At 42.3% G+C, this 20,832-nt stretch overlaps 1 protein-coding gene across 3 annotated transcripts in view; it reads right to left on the reverse strand.

Annotated features, from left to right (window-relative positions):
- The window catches only part of TBC1D8 (TBC1 domain family member 8), a 78,309-nt gene that overhangs the window by 21,330 nt on the left and 36,147 nt on the right, over nt 1–20,832 (reverse strand). For 2 of the 3 annotated variants that reach the window (XM_050921725.1, XM_050921717.1), the window contains exons 5-7: nt 18,126–18,366; nt 1,975–2,182; nt 136–330 (exon numbers count right to left, since the gene is read on the reverse strand). In XM_050921725.1, coding sequence (XP_050777682.1) covers nt 136–330; nt 1,975–2,182; nt 18,126–18,366 — 644 coding nt within the window. The remainder of the gene's footprint in view (nt 1–135; nt 331–1,974; nt 2,183–18,125; nt 18,367–20,832) is intronic. The other variant, XM_050921734.1, reaches the window with a different exon arrangement.

The following is a 20,832-nucleotide window of genomic DNA, read 5'->3' on the forward strand; positions in this document are numbered from 1 at the left end:
GAATTCTAATCCTGTCCTTAATCACAGGCTTCTGATCAATTTTCTGATCCAGTTATGATTTTAGGAGATGCAGGACAAAAGGCTAAGTATCATTATCATCATTATGCAATTCGAAACAGATCAAAAGTTTAGTACCGTTTCTTTTTTTTCCAAGCAGTTATAGAGCACTGGGTTGCTGGTGTTGACTTGTTTTAGTCTCAGAAGCAGGTTCTCCACCAAGCTATCCCTGTCCTTCAACTCAATGAACTGAAAGGCCATCTTGCTCCTTATACTAATAATGATGGGATTGGGAAGGAGACTAGTATCCTCCATCTTCTCTATACTAACCACCTATTCCAAAAACATGACAGAAAATGTATTAGTCACCATTCAAATACACTCCCTGATATACTGTACATGCACTGAAATGTACATAAAGGGATATAGTTCTTTGAACACCGATATTAAAGATGACTATTTAGATTGTCTAAATGGTCAGATACATGCTAAAGCTCAAGATTGAGTAAAGTTTCTTTACTTTAGACAGATGACCTTACCTCCTTCAGTCTAAAGATTTTCAAGAGTAACTTCTGATTTTGAATGCTCAACTTAAGATACCTTAAAGAAGCCTGATTTTCAAAAAATCTGAGCACCTGCCTTCTGAAGTTCAAGCCAGATTCAGGCGTCTCAGACTGGGCACTCAAAATCATTACTCTATTTTTTAAAATCTTGGCAAACTGCTATGGTTTTGCTGACATTCGAAACAACAACTGGAATGGGATCAACATAACCAAATTCTTGAGGAAATATGGCATTTCTTCCCAATAGAATTGAATTAAGTTTTTAACCCTGTGAGCATAACAGTTTTTGATAGATATAAAATTAAAAAGCCGTTGTCTTCAATTATGTACATTACATCACTTGTTTTCAGATGCTGTGTTACTACAAGTCACTGCTAGAGTCAGGATATCACTCAAAAGTTGCTGCTATTGGTTCAGGATGAAAGCAGAGCTTAATCATTAAGAGATCACAACTGCAGGCAGAGGGACTGAAAAAAAATCTTTAAAAACCAAACAGCATCCCACTCCAGTGCATTTAAAACAGGTGCCTGGCAGTTATTACTTGCCATCTCTGAGCCAGACAAAGGCTAAATGAAATATATTGAAATGCTCATAATACTTGAAGGCCAGACTTTTTGCAGTGAGGGGAAAATGCCACTTAATTCTGCTGAAAGAAGAAACCAAATTCTATTGATTCAATATCAGTGTCCCGAGAAGTTAATTTTGTCTACAAAATTCTCCATTAGATAAAAACGTACAAGTCTTTTTTAAAAGACTGGACTATCATGTCTGTGTTGGAGACCTGGGTGTCAGCACTGCCTCCAGAGCGTCCTGCTTCCCTCAGCTCCACAGGACAATCTTTTGCCAATCAGTAGTTCCTTGCATGTGGAATCGCCACAGGCTTGCTGGGGGAAGACTGTGCATGAAAAGGAGGGAAAGATGCCATTGTATCTTATCTGCATGTGTTTTCAGCACCCAATGGGGCCCCAATCCTTGAAATCTTTGGGTGCTACCACAATTAATAAAATAAATAAAACTGGCACGCCCTCTTTCCATACCTTTACCTCAGGACTTGCCCAGTTCTCACCCCCCATGCCCACTGAGGGGGGATTGGGATAATTTAGGCCACAGTCACTGTCAACAGCAATTATTCCTTGGATAGATCGATATCTTGTTTTGCAAGGTACCTTTCTGTTACATCACATTGTATTAATCGGCAATACTACTTTGAGAAATGCATTGCCTCACTGAACTGCCGTATAGGAATTAATCTGCTAATGAAGATAAGAACAAAACATAGGCAACTCTCTTCCACACATGCACATCTCCTCCTGATTGAAAACAACTGTTTTTCAGCTAAGAAAATGGTCAGCAGAAGTTTGGATCAGCAAAAAACAGGCACAAAGTAAAATCAAAATCAAACAGCAGACCCTACCTCTCTAAGGGGGATGAGAACATTGCAACACCCACTTTCTTTGCTGGCAAAACAGATATAGCTGTCTGAAGTATACATCCTTCCTGCTGTGTGACAGCGACTGAATGGAGTCCACAGAGAACAGTCTGTAACTTCATGTAGCTTCTCCTTCCCTGGCAGTCTGAAAAAGGCCCGAAAGAACTCACTCTGTGCTCTAGCTTCGAGATCCCTTGTGGAAAAAAAAAAAAAGAGGGGGACAGAGGGAGAAATAAAAAATCTTGAAACCTAATATCTGAGCTTCCTTTCCAAAAGTAACATTAAAAAAGAAATAGCAATCATTAAGAATAAGTAATGTAGAGTAAAACTGCTACACACAGCAATCTTGCCAACCAGGTCTTTGTGTGACTGTAGAACGCTGTAAAGGTGGCAACTTCTAAGTACACCTCTACCTCGATATAACGCTGTCCTCAGGAGCCAAAAAATCTTACTGTTATAGGTGAAAACCGTGTTACATCGAACTTGCTTTGATTTACCAGAGTGCGTAGCAATGCCCCTCCGGAGCACTGCTTTACCACGTTATATTCAAATTTGTGTTATATTGGGTCACGTTATATTGGGGCAGAGGTGTACAAAGAACTTAGCAATTGCCCACTTTTGACAAGTAACGTAAAAACAGTATTACTACCTATTAAGAAAGGAACACATGCAAATTAATTTAACTTGTCCCTTAGTTTTCAGTGTGCCACAGTTTTTGTATGGGAAATGAGCACTAGAGGTGCAGGGGAGGGGACAAGGGGTAAAGGATATGACAGCTGGAACTTGCCATTCAGGGAAGCAGTTTGCTTTTGGGCACCCAGAAGACAACCAAGGGCTATCAGTATATTCTCCCCCTTTACCTCAAGGACAAAGAGGATTAATTTATCATGATTACTATTATTATTGAGTGGGTGGAGGTCTTTAGTTCCTCATCCAATATTTATCAGCATTATCTGCTCCACTGCCACCTGATTCTTGACTCTACACACCCCAAAAGTGATAGAAAAGCACATTAACTTGATACTCCTGCTAAAATATTCAGCAGTGAAATTGTTAACTATGCTGACATTTAAATCATCGTCATTACACTTCAGAGCAGATGGCCACTGAGATGAATTAGAATAGTTCAAAATTCAGAGCAATTTTTGGGGCCATTTTGCAAATTCAGACAGGCATAATGGCATCAGATACATTCAGACTTAATTTAGAAGATTTCCTTTCTCCCCTACCCCCAAACCATGAAGGCGAGACACAATCTATGTAAATAAACATTTAGCTTTTGCATGGTGATGCAAATATTTTAAATGAGGAATTACATAGCCATTTATATTTTATAAATTACATTATAAACAAAGCCCTGCTCATTACGCCATGTTGTGGTAGTATCAGTGAACCACAGCCCTGATATTCTGAGGATTTCCAAGAAAACAGTCATAATCCATACTTATTTGTTGGCATTACATTTTTGACAATTAAGTCCTATTATTCTCTTTGCTGTGAATGAGTTTCTCCAACACAACTCACCTAGGGGGAAACAAGGCTTGTCTTTGTTCCACTGAAAGAATGCGAAACGTGAGCTGACCTATGGAGCATGGAGCTCCCCCCACTGCCACACTATGGCAAGCCAAGGAAGAGCATGCAAAAAAACCCTCTCTCCTCGTTACTTAGGAATAAAGGCTACAGTATGGACACCTCTTTCTCTTTTAATAAATAACTTAATTCCCCTTTTTACTGAATGTTTAACTGTAGAAAAAGTGAAGCCCGGTGAAGTGAGGAGGCAGAGCTGAGAGCAAGTTGGATAAGGGGAAAGGAAACTCTAAAGCTAATAAACAATAGAAACAACAGAATGGACTTGACCAGTGTTTCTGACCCACTATCTTCAGTAATAATGTTATCCCAGGAAAACAGACAAAAAGGCTCTATTCTGTTAAAAATAACAAGGAGAGGTATTCTTTACAAAGCAAGCCAAAAGCTTTCTTGAGACTTAAATTTCCATAGCAAAAGAAAAAAACTTGGTCAAGCATGCAAGTGCATGCAACAATCTGCTATTTTGACTAAGCTGGGTCAGGATATGCCCCTCTGTTAGCTCAGCACAAAAATATTTTCCACTTCTGCACAACACAGATGAGTGTTAATGATAACATCCACCATCGTTCTATATATGGTTGTTTTCTCCAGTTACTGTGCTGAGAAGGTATGTTCCCTCCTGATGCTATCACTTCTCATGCTTTGCGAATTGTTGTATTAAAGTTAATTATAATAAAGCAACAGCCCTGCTGTGCTTACAGCTGAGCTGCTTACTGTTTAAAAGATGACCATGCTAAGTACTGTACTCTACAATCCCTATGATGATGCAGACTCCCTTGATATTTGCTGTGCCTCACAGAGGTGAGAGAGGGTTAGTGGTCCAAACCTGGGGTCATTTGAGCAAAGGGTCCAAGAGATTATAGCCAATCTAAAAAGCCAACTTTTTATAAAAGCTCCTGGTTCTAACTTATTTTTCTGCACACTGGGGGGCTCAAACTATTATTCTAATCCTCCTAACACTGATCTCAGCCACCCAGGATTTATCCCATCTAATGCCTGGCATCCATTGCCTCTTTGGGAAGTTATACTGAAGTTTATAAATCCAGATTGGCATGTGCCTAAAAGGGTGAAATGTGCAGGTGAAGCAAGATTAGAGCTCTGTTGAAGCCAGAGGATTTGCAGGGAGTCTTTTCACAATAACTGGGTGTCTCAGGGTGACCTGCTTGGGGTCACTGAACCTGAGCCGCTCCTATGCAGTGTAAGTTCAAGCCCTACCGCCTAGCAGGTTTCAGAGAATGCGTCTTCTGCCCATTCCTTACTCTCTACCTGCATTCAGCAATGTTTTCCCCCAAAGGTGTCCCCAAAGACCAATATTTAGGGAAGAGACCACCAAACGCCAAAACCAAAGAACTCAATTATTCTCTTATCTCTAGTTCACGTGCCTCAGTGCTATTATTTCAGGTCACATTAATCTCCATGGAGCGTTCTCCTTCAGCAGCGTTCATCATATTGAGATCAATGGTCCGCTTCACGACTCTCTGAGCCTCCTGATGCAGGCAGATGGATAGAGTCTCTTCCCCATAAACTCGGCCCAGATTTGGGGGAGGGACTCAGCATCTCCCTGCCTCCAGCTGGTACATACCTTCTTCATCTCCCCACGGCCCCTCCAAGCTTACAGAAATATGGAGGGTGCAGCTGGCGTGTGGAGGTGCTCAATGCAGTAGGAGTGTATGTGGGGGGGGGGGAGGCTTGGAGCAGTTGGGGTGGGGGTGGTCAGAGCCACTGGCATGATAGAAGTAATATTGGAGCAGTGAGGAGGAAAGTCTGAGCAGCTGGAGGGAATACAGGGGGTGTCAAAGCAGAGAAGGAGAATGTGGGCGGATGTTGGAGCAGCAGAGGGAAGAATGGAATGAAAATAAGGGGGTCAAAGCTGTGTATTGGGGTGTGCTGGGGAGGATCATCTATCCCTCAAAATCACCCACATCCATGCATCCCCAATGTCTGCCCCTTCTCTCCAGTGATTCCATGCTAGTCCCTGCAACCTCTTGACAGCTCCTCCACTTGTGGATCCTGTACCAACATCATCTTCTCTGTGCGAAGGAGGGAGAGCCAGCCCTGCTGTACAGGCAGAGAGATGAGTCAGGGGCAGTGAAGGGACCAATATGGAGCCAGTGCATTCTGTGCCAGGATAATCATACCCAAGGAGCCAGAGGCACTGAAGGGGAGCAGCTGGGCTCTGGTACATGATGGTGCTGAAAATTATTTGTTTTAAATTATGGAAATTAAATGCCCCAAAACTTCATTAATGGTTAGTTAAGGTTCCCTGGTGGTGTCTTGTGCCCTTCCACAACAGGGAGAGTGGCTAAACTTCTAGAAACCAGGAAATACTAAGTTAAGTAATACGGATCACCCCTGCAACACTCTGCTGCTCCACTCTCAGCCCCTGGAGCTGGCAGGAGCCACTGAAAGGGGGGTGGCAAAGGTTAAACTATGAAGAGAAGTGGTAGATTCTTCGTCTCTTCAAATCAAGACTGGGTGCTTTAGTCCACCACATATAGTAGGCTCAATACAGGAGTAACTGGAATTCTCCGGCCTGTGTTATACATGAGGTGAAGCTAGACCATCAAATGGTCTCTTTTCGCCCTAAAAATCTAGGCGTCTATAGTACGCAGACAGAGGAAGGACAAAGAGAATGCTCCATTGTCTGTGTTGTGTTCTACAGCTTTGAGTCCCAGCATTTATCTGCATGCACTCCAGCTGCATTCCTTGAGCTAGGTGTAACCTGTACTGAATGGTGGCAGGATTAGTTGGAGCAGATTGGTAAGAGCTGTCACTATGATATGAACAGAGCCGCATGTATACAGAGAGAGATCAGTTATGCTTTATGTCAATGATCAATTCTGTAGGTTGTGTCAGCAGAGGTGCACAGGGTTGTCTTTTTCCCAGGGGGACTGTCAACAGTCTGACATACACAATAGTGGTCTCTGGGGCTTAGAGAGGGGTAAGTGAAGGCAAGGTCGCAGAAGGTATCTTCAGAGCAAGTGGGGGAAGAAGTTGGAACACATAGCAAGTCTGGCATGGTTTGAGTGGAGTAGGCTCAGTGTAGGAGTGTAGCCCAGATGCAGGTAGTTCCTGTTTGTGACACCTGACCTAAACCCAAGTTTTGCTTTATGCCATGTCTACATTACAGGCATTACAGTGACAGCACTACAGCTGTGCAGCAGTAGCGTCACAGGTGACAACTTCTGATCTCGTCAGTGGGTGCTCAACCCCCCTCTGCCTCGGCCTCATCCTGACTCCACACCTGCCTTACCCCCATTCCAACCCCTTCCCCAAAGTCTCCGCCCCAACTCCGCCCCCTCCCTGCCCTTATTCCGACTCCTTCCCCAAATCCCCACCCCGGCCCCACTTCTTCCCCACCTCCTCCCTTAAGCACACCACGTTCCCTTTCCTTCTCCTTCCTCCCAGAGTGGCCAAACAGCTGTTTGGCGGCAACCAGGCGGGAAACGCTGGGAGGTAGGTGGAGGAGCGGGGACATGGAGCGCTCAGGGGAGAAGGTGGGGCTGGGGGTGAGGGGAGCTTGGCTGCCGGTTGGTGCAGAGCACCCACTAATTTTTCCCGGTGGGTGCTCCAGCCCCAGAGCAACCACGGAGTCGGTGCCTATGGGTAGCGTAGACACTTCCTACAGCAACAGAAGAGGTTTTTCTCATTGCTCTAGGTAATTCACCTCTCTTAGGTCGACAAAAAAATTCCTCCATCAACCTAGCGGCATCTACACTGGGGAATGATCACATCCCTCGATCTGCTGGCAATGCCCCTACTTATAAAGCCCAAAATGCCATTAGCCTTCTTGTCAACAAGGGCTCACTGCTGACTCATATCCAGCTTCTCATCCACTGTAAGCCCTAGGTCTTCTTCTGCAGAACTGCTTCCTAGCCATTCGGTCCCTAGTCTGTAACAGTGCATGGGATTCTTCCTTCCTAAGTGCAGGACTCTGCACTTGTTCTTGTTGAACCTCATCAGGTTTCTTTTGGCCCAGTCCTCTAATTTGTCTAGGTCCCTCTGTATCCTATCCCTACCCTCCAGCATATCTACTCCTCCTCCAAGTTTAGTGTCATCTGCAAACTTGCTGAGAGTGCAGTCCCATGCCATCTTCCAGATCATTAATGAAGATATTGAACAAAACCAGCCCCAGGACCGAACCTTGGGGCACTCCACTTGATACCAGCTGCCAACTAGACATGGAGCCATTGATGACTACTCGTTGAGCCCGACGATCTAGCCAGCTTTCTATCCACCTTATAGTACATTCATCCAGCCCATGCTACTTTAACTTGCTGGCAAGAATACTGTGGGAGACCGTGTCAAAAGCTTTGCTAAAGTCAAGGAACATCACATCCACTGCTTTCCCCTCATCCACAGAGCCAGTTATCTCCTCATAGAAGGCAATTAGGTTAATCAGGCATGACTTGCCCTTGGTGAATCCATGCTGACTGTTCCTGATCACTTTCCTCTCCTCTAGGTGCTTCAGAATTGATTCCTTGAGGACCTGCTCCATGATTTTTCCAGGGACTGAGGTGAGGCTGACTGGCCTGTAGTTCCCTGGATCCTCCTCCTTCCCTTTTTTAAAGCACGGGTTAGGCTGTCCTACAGTGCTCACGTGTTCTGTTCCACAAGTATTCTGTAGCAACTGGATTGCTAGTATGTGAAGCAGTGCTTGAAGGGGGCAGAGTTAAATCTCCATTGCAGGTGTGGAAGATACCTTAACTTTGGATTTCCAGATTTTTGGAAGTTTAGCTACTTTCCACTTTAGGGACTGAAATGAGGCACCACTGGGCAAACTTTAGTATGTATAAATGAAGTTTTGGGGTATTGAAACTGCATGAGAATTTGAGAAAGTATTACATGGTGCATGCAGTCTCTGTGTATATGGAGATTATACAGCTATGTATATGGACTCCCCCACTATATAATCGTGTTTACATGCACACAATACATAAATGTTCATTCATATCTGTAATATGGACAACTATTCATTGAAATTTAACAAAGACCACTTTGATGCCTGGAACATTAGCTTCTATCCACAAAGAAATAAGCAGCACTAGCTGCACGAATTTTAAAATCAGACTTTGGCTAACATGGGCTACATGTCCCCTGTTTTAGCATACACCAGAAAAGTGCATTAGAGCCAGTTTTCTAAATGTGATATTTACTGTTCCCCCTCTTCAAAACATGTCTCCCACATTCTGCAACACAGATGTCCACCCTGCACTGTGGGTAGTGTAGGAACAGGTATCAAACACCTATGCTAGTAAAATGTTAGTACAGGAGTATGTTAATACTTGCCTCTGGGCAACGCCGAGCAGCCTGAGTGTCTCACGCTGAGATGAGTGTTCATGCAATTTAGAAGTGCTCTGCCTTGTCTTCTACAAAACTGAAGCCTAAGCATTTATAAAATGTTACAGACAGCATCCAAGACAGCGGAAAACCTTAAGCTGGCTATGTTTAACACTGTCTGTCAAACACTGCTTTGCTCAATTTCATCCCTTCCTCCTAAACAGTGGCTGAACTCTGCCTGGCCACTGTGAACATGGCATAATTGTGTTCAATACCTGGCGTATAGGGTACACCCAGCATCCATTAGCACAAGATGATGAGCATACTGTCAGCAGGAGTTGAATATAGTATACCAAAAGAACAAGTATTTCTGAATATTCCTTGTTTTGTCTTTTTTTTTTTCTTTTTTTTTTGGGGGGGGGGCCACAGGGGGCAGGGCATGCCTGTGCTTTATCATTCCCATTTTACAGATGGAGAACTGGAGTAGAGAGAGATTATGAGATTTGCTCACAGTCCCACAGGAAATCTGTGGCAGAGCTGCAAACTGAATCCAAATCTCTCCCAAATCCGAGTTTAATATTTCACAAGGTCAGCCTTCCTTCCCACCAGAAATCAAACACAGGAGTTCTGTAGTATAGACAGAGACATATCTTTGAATACACCTGAATTAAAAGGGACGGGGCAGCCACATACAGACAATACTCAGTTAAGAAGGAAAAATAATCTGAGATATTTAAGAATTTCAGAGAGAATACATAGGAACAAGAAAAAATACTGCTGTAACTTTGTTATCTTGCAAAGGCTGATGGTTCTCACCAATACTTGTTATATTAAAATGAGAACATTTATGCTTTTTTCCTTTTAATTTTTTTTTTCATCTGGCTGGATTTCTGTTACTGTAGAGGACAGGGCTGGCTTTAGGAAGTGCGGGGCCCAATTCGAACACTTTCGGCAGGGCCCTGGCAGGGATGATTTAAAAAGAAAAAAGTGTAAGAAAAAGCCTTCCATTTCTTCCATGTATTATTTACTTTCCGTAACTATATAAATAATAAAATTGTATATTATGTACATTGCATCAATATACTGTTGATTGGTTATTAATGACTGCTGTTTCACATGTGTGGGTCCCGCCACTCCCTGGGGGCGTGCACATGTGTGGGTTCCCGCTGCTTCCTGCCCCCCTCATTGAAGCAGGTGTGCAGGTTACTGGCCTGGGAACTGCAGGGCAGCAGTGGACATGGGGCTGGTTCGAGGCAGGGCAGGGGCTGACTGGAGGTAGGGTCTGGCTGCAGGCACAGCAAGGGGTGCGGGGCTGGCTGGAGACAGGGGAGTGTGGGGCAGGCAGGCTTTAGGCAGGGCCACAGGGGAGTGCAGCAGGTGTTGGCAGGACTGGAGACAGGAGTATGGGACTGGCTGGCTTCACGCAGGGGGGTGCAGCAGGGGTTGGCTGGAGACAGGGCAGGGCGGGTAGTGCAGGGCTGGTGTGGACAGGGGTGTGTGGCAGGGGTTGGCTGGAGACAGGGCAGGGGGTTTGGTAGGGGCTGGCTGTGGGCAGGGGGTGCAGAGCTGGATGCAGGCAGCGGGGGGCAGGGCTGGTGCGGGCAGGGCAGGGCAGGGAGTGCAGCAGAGGCAGCTGGAGCCCCGGCCCTTTAAAAAGCCCCCAAGCACCCCGCTATCCCAGGGCTCTGGGGGCTATTTAAAGGGCCCGGGACTCCCCTGCTTCTATCCAGCACCGGACCTTTTAAATAGCTGTGGGAGCCCTGGGGAATGCATGGGGGCGGCAGGGCTCTGGTGACTATTTAAAGGACCAGGGTGGCAGAGGCAGCTGGAGCCCTGGCCCTTTAAATAGCCCCCAGAGCCCCCTGCTACCCCAGGGCTCTGGGGGCTATTTAAAGGGCCCGGAGCTCCAGCCAGGAGAGCGGGGCTTGTCGCGCTCCAGCCAGAGCTCCAGCCAGGAGAGCGGGGCTGCGGGGCTTGCGGCGCTCTGGTCAGAGCTCCAGCTGAGAGAGCGGGGCTGTGGGGCAGCCGCGCTCCCGCCGGCGCTTTGGTCAGGGAAGCGGGGCCATGGAAGACCCTGGAGCAGACCGCAGCCAGGGTAAGTAAAAAAATTTAAGAGGTGCCTAAAGCGCGGGGCCCGATTCCCAGGAATCGGGCGAATCAGCCTAAAGCAGGCCCTGGTGGAGGAAGGACAGTAACTCATAGCTAGTAAAGTAACAACACTATATAGATACACTTCGTGTTTCAGCCAAAACAGATCTTAAAGTATCTTAACATTTCATTTTGCCACAATGTCCTGACTTATTAGCCTCACGTCTCTTTGAGCTAACAGAATTTATGGTAAAACCTATATAAATTCACAAAGTGCATGCTTGCCTTTTGGCATTATGACATGCACTGCACCACCACATGAAGGTCTTTTAGGGAAAAAAGAGGATGCATTAGGTCAGATCTATACTAAAACATTAAGTAAACCCAGCTATGTCACAATCAAGGGTGTGAAAAATCCACACCCTTCCACAACACAGTTAAGGTGACCTAACATTAGTGCAGACACCATTAGTTCAACAAAAGCATTGCAGCTACAGCCTCTCCGGGAGCTGGTCGCCGAGCATCAGGAGAACCCCTCCCATCACTGCAGTGAGTGTCTACACCAGTGTTACTCAGACTGGCTCTCGAGCTGCAAGTGGCTCTTTAATGCATCTCCTGCAGCTCTTTGTAGCACATATTAAAACACTGTGTGATTTAATTATTAACCAATCTAAGTTATTAACCAATTATAGTTGATAAAATAATACTACTTGATCAGTCATTTTGCTATGAGAATATTTTATTTATATATATATATATATATATATATATATATATATATATATATATATATATAAACTAAATAGTTTCCCTGTCATGTGGTTTAAATATGAATACACAGTACCACAGTATACAAAACACTGAATTCTCACTACTGTGGCTCTTATGGGTAACCTTGAGAGCTAATTTGGCTCCTGAACCCCTGAGGTCTGAGTATCACTGTTCTACACTGAAGCTCTACAGTGGCACAAATGCAGAGCTGCAACTGTGCCACTGTAGCAGTTTACATATAGATATAACTGTAGCTTCCCATCATTAGGGAATTGCCTATTCGGCATGACTCACATCACTGGAATTGCCTATTCGGAATGACTCACAAAGCAAGAACAGACAGCTGCACCAGGAGACCACACCTTATCCACCACCGCTCTAAAAAAGGGTGCTGAGATAGAGGTCAGCTTTGTGGGATCTTGGAAAGAAACTAAAAGGCATCACAAGAATGAAATGCAGTCAGTACTCACATCACTGTGGGCTGAGATGAAAACTTACATGAAAAGAATCACAAGTGGAACAGAAGAGCAGAATTAGGTTAACCCAAAGAGAAATGCTATGCATTTCCGCTTCTCAGAAACTGCGAGCCCTCATAAATATATCCAAACAAAAGTACAACATGTAAAATATCTATGGCAGTTAAAAGAAGGTACCTCTAAAGTTAGTTGCTGAAACAGGAAAGGTAACCCTTTAAATGTGATACAGCAAAGATTGAGATCTATGGGCCCATGATAATAGCTGTAAGTTTGCCAGTAATAAATACAATATTACCCGGGAGACAGGTTAAAATGACTCAGTTAAGGTGGTGGAACCAAGCACTGAGGCACGGCCTATGCTGATATATGGACACTGTCAAGGTTTATTATTTACAGAGAAGCATGAACTGTGTTTGGCAAATAAGCTAAGTTCTGCGTACTAAAGAATTTGTTGTCTAGGTTATCTTCCCCTTCCTAATATAAAAAAAAAAAAAAGAATTCCAAAGATTCCATGCTGAGTTGAAACATGAGTGTAATGTCCCAACCTGCTGGGGCTGCTAAACTCAAGCAACTCACCTCTTTTCTTCCTGGTACTGGCACTTCCATATTTATGAATCAACAGGCAACTAAAACAAGTAGCATTATTTTTATATGTACCAGTAGATATGATGGAAGTTAAGAAAAATATACCCCCAAAAAGAGAAAAGGAAGAAAAAGACTAAAAAAAAGTTGTTTTGTCCCCTATTTTCCAGGGCAATCAGCAGACTACTCTGCCCCAGCCCCCCTTTTTTTTTTAGCCTGGGTTCCCAACTTGCACCTTGTTGGATTCTAGGATTATCTTTGTTTCCAGCATATTGAGTGACTAGTAAGACTGAACTGTGATCATCTATATGTGACCTAAAAGTCACCTTTAAAAAGCCTTTTACTTAAAGGAAATCATACCCATATGGCTGACAAAAACAATTCCTGGACAGTATTTCAACACTTCAGACTGTATCCTCGCTGTCAAATGTGTTTTCTATATTTTAAAACCAACAAGGGTCACATTGGCAGGATCTCAGTTTTGTTGAGTCACTGCCTGTTCATATTCAAAGAACTAAAACATCTAACTACAGAATAAAACATCTAAATGACAATGTTCTGTTAGTAAGTAGCTAGATGACTTCTCACTTTTAGAGAAAGGTTACTCGCTGTTTTTTCATTCCATGGGGTGAGAAGTACCTGATAGGTATAAACTGGGAAGTATTTGTAAAAGATTATTGTTTTATTAAAAACACATTGATATTCTGAGCCTCCCTGTCAGAAGCAATCACATGGACGAAAGCAACATTTGTGATGCAAGCGATTTCATCAACCAGTTTCCATTCAGTTCTGACACTGGCTTAACAATCAAAAGAACATTTTTGCTTTAAATATTTTGCTTCAAATTCTATAGATTGGTAACTCATCATTACACAACAAGAAAAAGGATTTAAGACAGCAACAGCCCAATTACATTTCCACTCAGGCCATTTCCTCAAGAAGTGTTTGTCCTCTGTACATGCTGAATGAGATGGAAGCAGAAAATCAAAGAAAGCAGTAAAACAGCATTTTCAAACCCTCACAAAGCAAGAAAATCTAATTTCATTGGATAAGAGAGTTATCTTATGTAACAGTGCAATTCATGGCACTGAAATGCATTTGCAATAAAGACCTTTTGTGGCTATCAAGTGGCCCTCAGCTTCACTTTGCTTCTGAGTGTGCTTAAACGGCCATTAATCCCTTTGTAATCCACGTCTATGAACATCATCATTACATTAAGCAGGAAGGAAACTGATTTATTATCTGCTTTGACACTAGGCCCCAATATTGCTCGTCACAAATTATGGACCTGATCCAGCATAGGCACCGACTCCGTGGGTGCTCTGGGGCTGGAGCACCCCTGGGGAAAAATTGGTGGGTGCTCAACACCCACCAGCAGCTCTCCGCCCAGCTCACCTCTGCTCCGCCTCCTCCCTTGAGCACGCCGTGTGCCCGCTTTTTCCCTCTAGCTCCCAGAGCTTGCGCTGCGAAACAGCTGTTTCGCGTGGCTGGGAGGGCAGGGTGCGGAGAGGGAATGCAGTGCATTCGGGGAAGAGGCGGGGCTGGGGTGGGTATTTGGGGAAGGGGTTGAAATGGGGCTGGGCAGGGGCAGGGAAAGAGTGGAGTCACAGCTGGAGCATGCGAGCACCCACTGGCACCAGGGAAAGTTGGCGCCTATGTGATCCAACAGCCCCTACACATGTAGTCTCTTTGAAATTACAGAACTACCTACATGAGTAAAGGGTTGCAGGGTATTACTTTTCAGCAAGATGACAACAGGAGACTCTAAAATACGAATTATAAGCTTCTATTTTCCATGTGTAGTTTATACAGAACATGAAGATCTTCCACACAAGTTCTAATTTTTCCAGAGAAATTAAGGCATCTTCTAAAAAGAATTGCCACAACCCCTCTGAAATGTAGTATCCAACCCATCAACAAGTATAAAAAAATACTAGCTGGGGGATAAAGGAGTCATTTTTATAATATATGGCCCAGGGTGGACTCATTTAAATTAAAATGATTTAAATAATTGATTTTAAAATCACCAGGCAGGAAACCATGATTTAAATATCAATTTTAATCTCATTTTGCATTTTTACTTTTTAGTTATTTTCTTAAAGATTAATTCTCATTGGTTTGTGTAATTTGCTCCTCTTTTTTGCTAAACAGGAGGGTACACAGTATCTATGCACATGTATTGTTTAATATACATTTATTCAGATTCTTAATTTTTACATCTTCTTCTGTTAGAAAACGGTGAATGACGTTTCTCATTTACAAGATGATTAATTTTTTTTTATTCATGATTTGAATAAAGCTGCATTTGCATGGAAATTGGAATTCAGCTGGAATGCACAAAAATAACATTTTAAAATTGTTTTATTTAATTACTAAAAATGATCTTAGATGTACTGGATATGTAAGAAAAATAGTTTATCAAAACATGTTTTGCATTTAAAACTAATGGATTTACTAAATAAAGGAAGTTACTGCAGTTAGTGAATTGAACTTTTTTTTTCTGTCATCGTGTCCTTCAAGATTTTAGAACTAGTAAGTCTCATTCTCTCATCTCATTTTTATTCATAGACTGGAAAAAGGAAAAACGAGCACCCCTGCTTTTTCAATTCTCAATTGGTTTCTCAACTATGAGTGGACTAGTCCTTAAACTGAATTAGCTGAATAATCTTAAATGAAGAAAATATTCTCTCTAAACCTGCAGAAGAGGCTACTGGTGTCAAAAAGTGGTTTAGAACTTCAACAAACCCTGGGTCCAGGTGCTTAGCCAGTGACTTCAACCAGTTCAGTGGCTTGATTTTTTTTTAAAAAAATCTTTGGCAGCAAACACCTACCGCTTAACTATTATTTAAATTTAATTCAAATGATTTTAATAAATTATACACATTTTGGTTTGAACATAGATTTTAAAATTTTAAATTATTTTTTCCCAAAAGAATAACTTATATTTGGGGAAGGAATGGGTGGAAATCTGATATTTTTTATTTTAAAATCAATTTGTATACAGTCTGATATGGCCTATTACATTGTTGCTGGCATTGCATTATAATACATTCCAATATTTGCTTCCAAGGCAAAAAAGGGAATTTTAAGGAGAGAACGCAAGGACAAATTAAGTGAGAACCAGTATTTCCTGAACCATTACAACAGCAAAAGAAACAAGTCACTTCGACCCAAATATGTCAGAATTAGCAACTCGTTTATCCACTATTTAAAAAACAAACTTGCTGAATCATACTATATCAAAGTACCAACTTACCTAGCCACTACCTGTCTAACCTGTGTACAGGAAATGAGATTTCAACATCTTTGTATTTTCCTTTCTGTTCACGCTCTCAAGTTACTACTCGCCAGCATGTTTACAGAATGTCAGGCTCACGAATTCTCTTGCAAACTATTTCCCCTCTCTCTCTCTCTTTTCTTAAAAAAAAGGGCAGGGGAGGGGAAAAAACAGTGTGATTAGAGGTGTGGGATGATTTATGCTCCTGTTGCTGGTTCATTAATATACATACTGCTTTTCAAATTTGTTTCAGGACACAATTTGTAGTTTGATTCGGCTGAAGGCCTTGCCACTGCAGTATATCAGAGGTCTATTAAGTGCAATATTTACATCTGTGGGGGTGGAGCGTGTTAACTTTTGTTTCAAAGTAAGATTTTTCATTCAAGGAGTCTTTTGGTGGGAAAAGGAGAACTTAAAAATTACAAATTAGGAATCCCCCAGAAAAAACTGGTGTGCAATTTGTGTCATAGCCCCTGTGCATTAGTTTATTTACTTCAAGACGCAATACTGTATATTTTTAATCTGAAAGGTAAGGTTCGGAGGAACTCGTTTGTTTAGAGGCGGGGAGGGGGGCAGGAGAGGGAGTGGAAAGCAGAAAGAAGGTTTAGAAATAAAATTGACTTTTCAGAGTAAGAGCACGCACATATATACACACACACACACACACACACACACACACACACACAAAATTACCAAGGCAAAGTTGTGTTTTAAAAATACAAAAACCTCAACAATATCCTTTTAAGCCCTTTTTAAAAATCTGGCCCAAATCTTCTAGTTTAAAGCAATCACTGAATAGCTGTATATAAGTAAGTGTTACTGCTTACTGCCTTCGTTAAATTTACAGACTGCTCAAAATATATTCTTCAATGACATAATAGGCAAAATCCTAGCTCCAGTGACTTCAATGGAGCCAGGACTTCACCTATTAAGCGTCAATTTAAAATGCTTTGGGAGAACATCATCATATAGGAATCTTCAACTGCTATTAAAGGTCCTATAGCACTATTCACCAGAATTTGGAAAAGGGGTTGTAATTTTAGCATCACGGCAGAAATTGCTACCAAAGCTGAAGCATATTAATAATGGAAAACAGTCATTGTACACCTGTATTCTCATCAGCAGAACCCCTTCTCCCCACTTAGAAACCATTCACAGATCATTCATTCATGTAGCATGAATGATCTATATTTATGAGGGTGTACAGTTCTGACTGCAGGGTCAAGGGACTTGGATGTATAATTGGGAAAACCACAACCTACAAACCTGGAATGACCCCATACTAGAAGTATTTGACACCATGATGTCAACAAAGGTGTCATAGGTAAATTCCAACTTTGGTCATTATATTCTGCCCACCTAAAATTCCCTCTTCAGTTTCACTTTCCTTAAAAAGAAAGAGAGAGAGCGCGCACGAGCACGTGTGCTTGTGTGTGTGTTTTGTGTAATGTTACCAGCACAGAATGGCTACCACTTTCCTTCCTCAGAGTCAATTTCATTTCAGTGGTGGGTTAGGAATCCATATAGGGATTCTTTGGAACGAAAGGCAAAGTGTAGTACAGACAATCACCTATGACTCTCTCACTACACAGTTTTGATTCCCAGAACTCCCTGTTAAATCAACTATGAGAATAATAGAAGTAGCAACTTTCCATCTGTCAGAAGTTCATTAAGATGTGACCACAAGCAATAATTACCATGTTATCAGCACTTGGAAAGCTTACACAGAACAAAGAGCATAACAAAGAGTGCTTTTGTTCAAGGCAGTTGGAATTCTTGCTTATTGGAATTTACTTTTGGGCTATGAAATGGTACTTTTAAAAGACGAAAAAAAAGGAGTGATGTTGCTTCAGAAAACACAGAAAATGTAGCTGCGTGACTTGAATACCTACTCCAGACGACTTGTATACACACTGAAAAATTCTATTTTAGAAGATCGAAAATATTATAACATCTGGTTTTTCCTCAAGACACAGTTGTTTGATATTTAGTTACCACCGAGCTAATAAAATACTGAAAAATGGGAAACATATGTCTATAATTATTCTTGTTTATGCAAGAACTTTGCTTTTTACCGTTTTGTAATCTGAGTAGGATCCTGGAGACCGGGATCCAGTTCAAAGATCTCATTATCTAGTAGCCTTCGGAGTGTTACGTCTGCCAGCTGCTCCATTATCCTGAATGCCTCATCAATATTAAGGAACATGGAGAAGTCTCGTTCTTTACTTGAAGTGGTGATACGGATGATATCAGTCATAAAGACATTGGAGGTTCTTTCCAGTTTCTGGACATCAACCCAGGGAACTAGGAGTTTTACTGCCATTTGAGAAAGAGCAAAAACCCCTTAGGAACTGAGTTTAAACTTTTCACAGACTTCAAAAATATGCAAACATATTAAAATTCAGAATGCACTTTAAACAGGTATAAAGCGGAAGAAAAATATCCTTCTGTATATTAAAAAAACAAAAACAAAAAACACAAATGCCTAATTATACCCACTATTCATTCTCCCATGTTCTAGGCAGAAAGCTTATCTTTTGAGGGACTGCTCTAGAGTAACTTTTAGTTTTCATGGAAGACACTAAATCAAGTAACATCGACAGGATTCCTCTCCCCACAAAGCCGGTTACGTTTCATTCGCCAGGAGGCGGCAAGAACATGAGGAAGGGCCATGTACCCTACTGGAAGTAGGCTATGAGAAAGGTGAGAACTCGGTCTCCTACTCAGTTCGATAGTTTCAGGGAAGCAGCAGGCTAGCTTACTTCCAGAATGGATGGGTTTTGGCTGGAAACTAAGCCCCTAGTCTGGAAACAGAAGTAAACATGACTACGCAACACAAGGTGTAAATGATTGTACTAGGGAATTCAGTAGTGCACTTTACAGTATGGTCCTCTCATACTATCATGTGGCATAAATGCTGAGCTAACGGTTTCATATATATACACATTTATAGATCTATATAATTAGCCTGTGCTGCCTCCCACAGCTCCCACTGGCCAGGAACAGCGAACCATGGGCACTGGGAGCTGTAGGTGGCTGTGCCTGCAGACGGTCAATGTTAGCAAAATGTTTCGCAGCTCGCAATCAGATTACCCTGATGGGCCACAGGTGGCCCGCAGGTTGCCCACCACTGGCTTATATTCTGTATGAAACAGGAGGAGCATGCTAAATTACAAAAAAGGTCAAAACTGGTGGTAAAAGATAACATATTTTCAAAATTTAGGAACAATGAAAACTTAATTAAAAACTATGAAAACCTGACAGTAGCCTTTTAAGAAACTGAACATGTCAACCTTTCAAAATTCTAAATCTTTTGATAGATGTCTCTCCTTTGAGTATCTTTGAATATGTTTCAGTGTAAGTGCCCTTCTTGTGTCAAAGTACTGTGACTTCACATAAAACTCACTACGTCACCACCAGAAATAAAATAAGGATTTTTTGGTCAAGTAGCAGAACCAAAAGATTTAGCTCTTTGCCCATATTTCTGTTCATCCAACAGGACTGAAGCATTTCAATAAAACAGAGTTAAAATAACTGCCAAGACTTTTTTTCTTTCGGTTTTGTAATTCGTGTTTTGTTTCTCCCAGCAGTTGTGTTTGAGAAAGTGCGAGAACCAGGTTCTATTGGCATTATTTTCTAAAGCCATAAGACTTAGGCATTTTAAGTAGCATTGCTTAAATACCTTTGTGGCTCTAGCCTAACTGCTACTTCAGCTGCCTAAATCCAAAATGTAGATGCTAAAAAAACCCATTCAGCTGCTGCCTAATCCTATAGGTAGCTACATTTCCATCAGTAAAGTCCCTTAAATACCTAATAATCTGCTGCTGGGCATCAGCACAGGCGCTTTAGTTCTGACGCCCCGGTGCCAACCTCATGCCTAAGCCCAGCTGGGAACTAAACCAGAGAAAGACTGAAAATAACTCTACAGCCCAGTGGCTCACCTGGGATGTGGGAGACCAGAGTTCAATTCCCGGTTCCAATGCTAAAATTTGTACACAGTGGAATGTCTCTCTTGTTGAAGCCATTCCACTGTGTACAAATAATTAGTCACCGAAGACTGAGCACCACCGACCCCAGAATATCCCACAGCCTCGTGGCTAGGGCACTCTATTGAGAGGTGGAAGATACGGATTCAAATCCCTGCTTCAAACCAGGCAGAGAGGTCTCCTACATACTAGCTGAGTGCTCTGAGCTAAAGGCAGCCTTCACTTCCTGTTTTTTGTGAGGAAGGGCTTAGGTGCCAAATTCCACGAGAAGGTTCCTGACTGTGGATCCCAAGCAGAGACAGGTGCCTCCCTCTGACCCAGACTGTGGCACTTAGATAGGAAATGCCAAGGAGAGGAGTGTGACCTATTAAGCAGCTCTCCACTCACCCTGTTGGCTTTTCCAGATCCCATTTTTCAGCACTTAACTCTTCCCTTACACCGTACAGGGAGCCTGGGTGCCTAACTCCGGGCTGTGGATGCCATTAAGCAGCAGGGTTAAGTTAGACATTTTAACACTGAAGCTAAGAGCCCTTTGCAGATCTAGTCCTTAGTGACTATGACATGAGAATCATGATAACAAATTCCTTGCTTCACAGTGTCAAGTTCTCCAATATTAACAACCATTTATAACTATAATTATTTATGAACTATTCAGTATGTCGGTTGACAAACATGACAAAGAGTGTTCAAATCGTATCTGTCACCCACATCAGAGATGAGAAAAAAAATAAATTTCAACACTAGATACCATCAAGTAAGTTTAGGACTAGGGTTGTCAAATGAGTAAAAAAATTAA

The sequence above is a fragment of the Gopherus flavomarginatus genome, chromosome 1, assembly GCF_025201925.1.
Source record: "Gopherus flavomarginatus isolate rGopFla2 chromosome 1, rGopFla2.mat.asm, whole genome shotgun sequence".
Lineage (NCBI taxonomy): Eukaryota > Metazoa > Chordata > Testudines > Testudinidae > Gopherus > Gopherus flavomarginatus.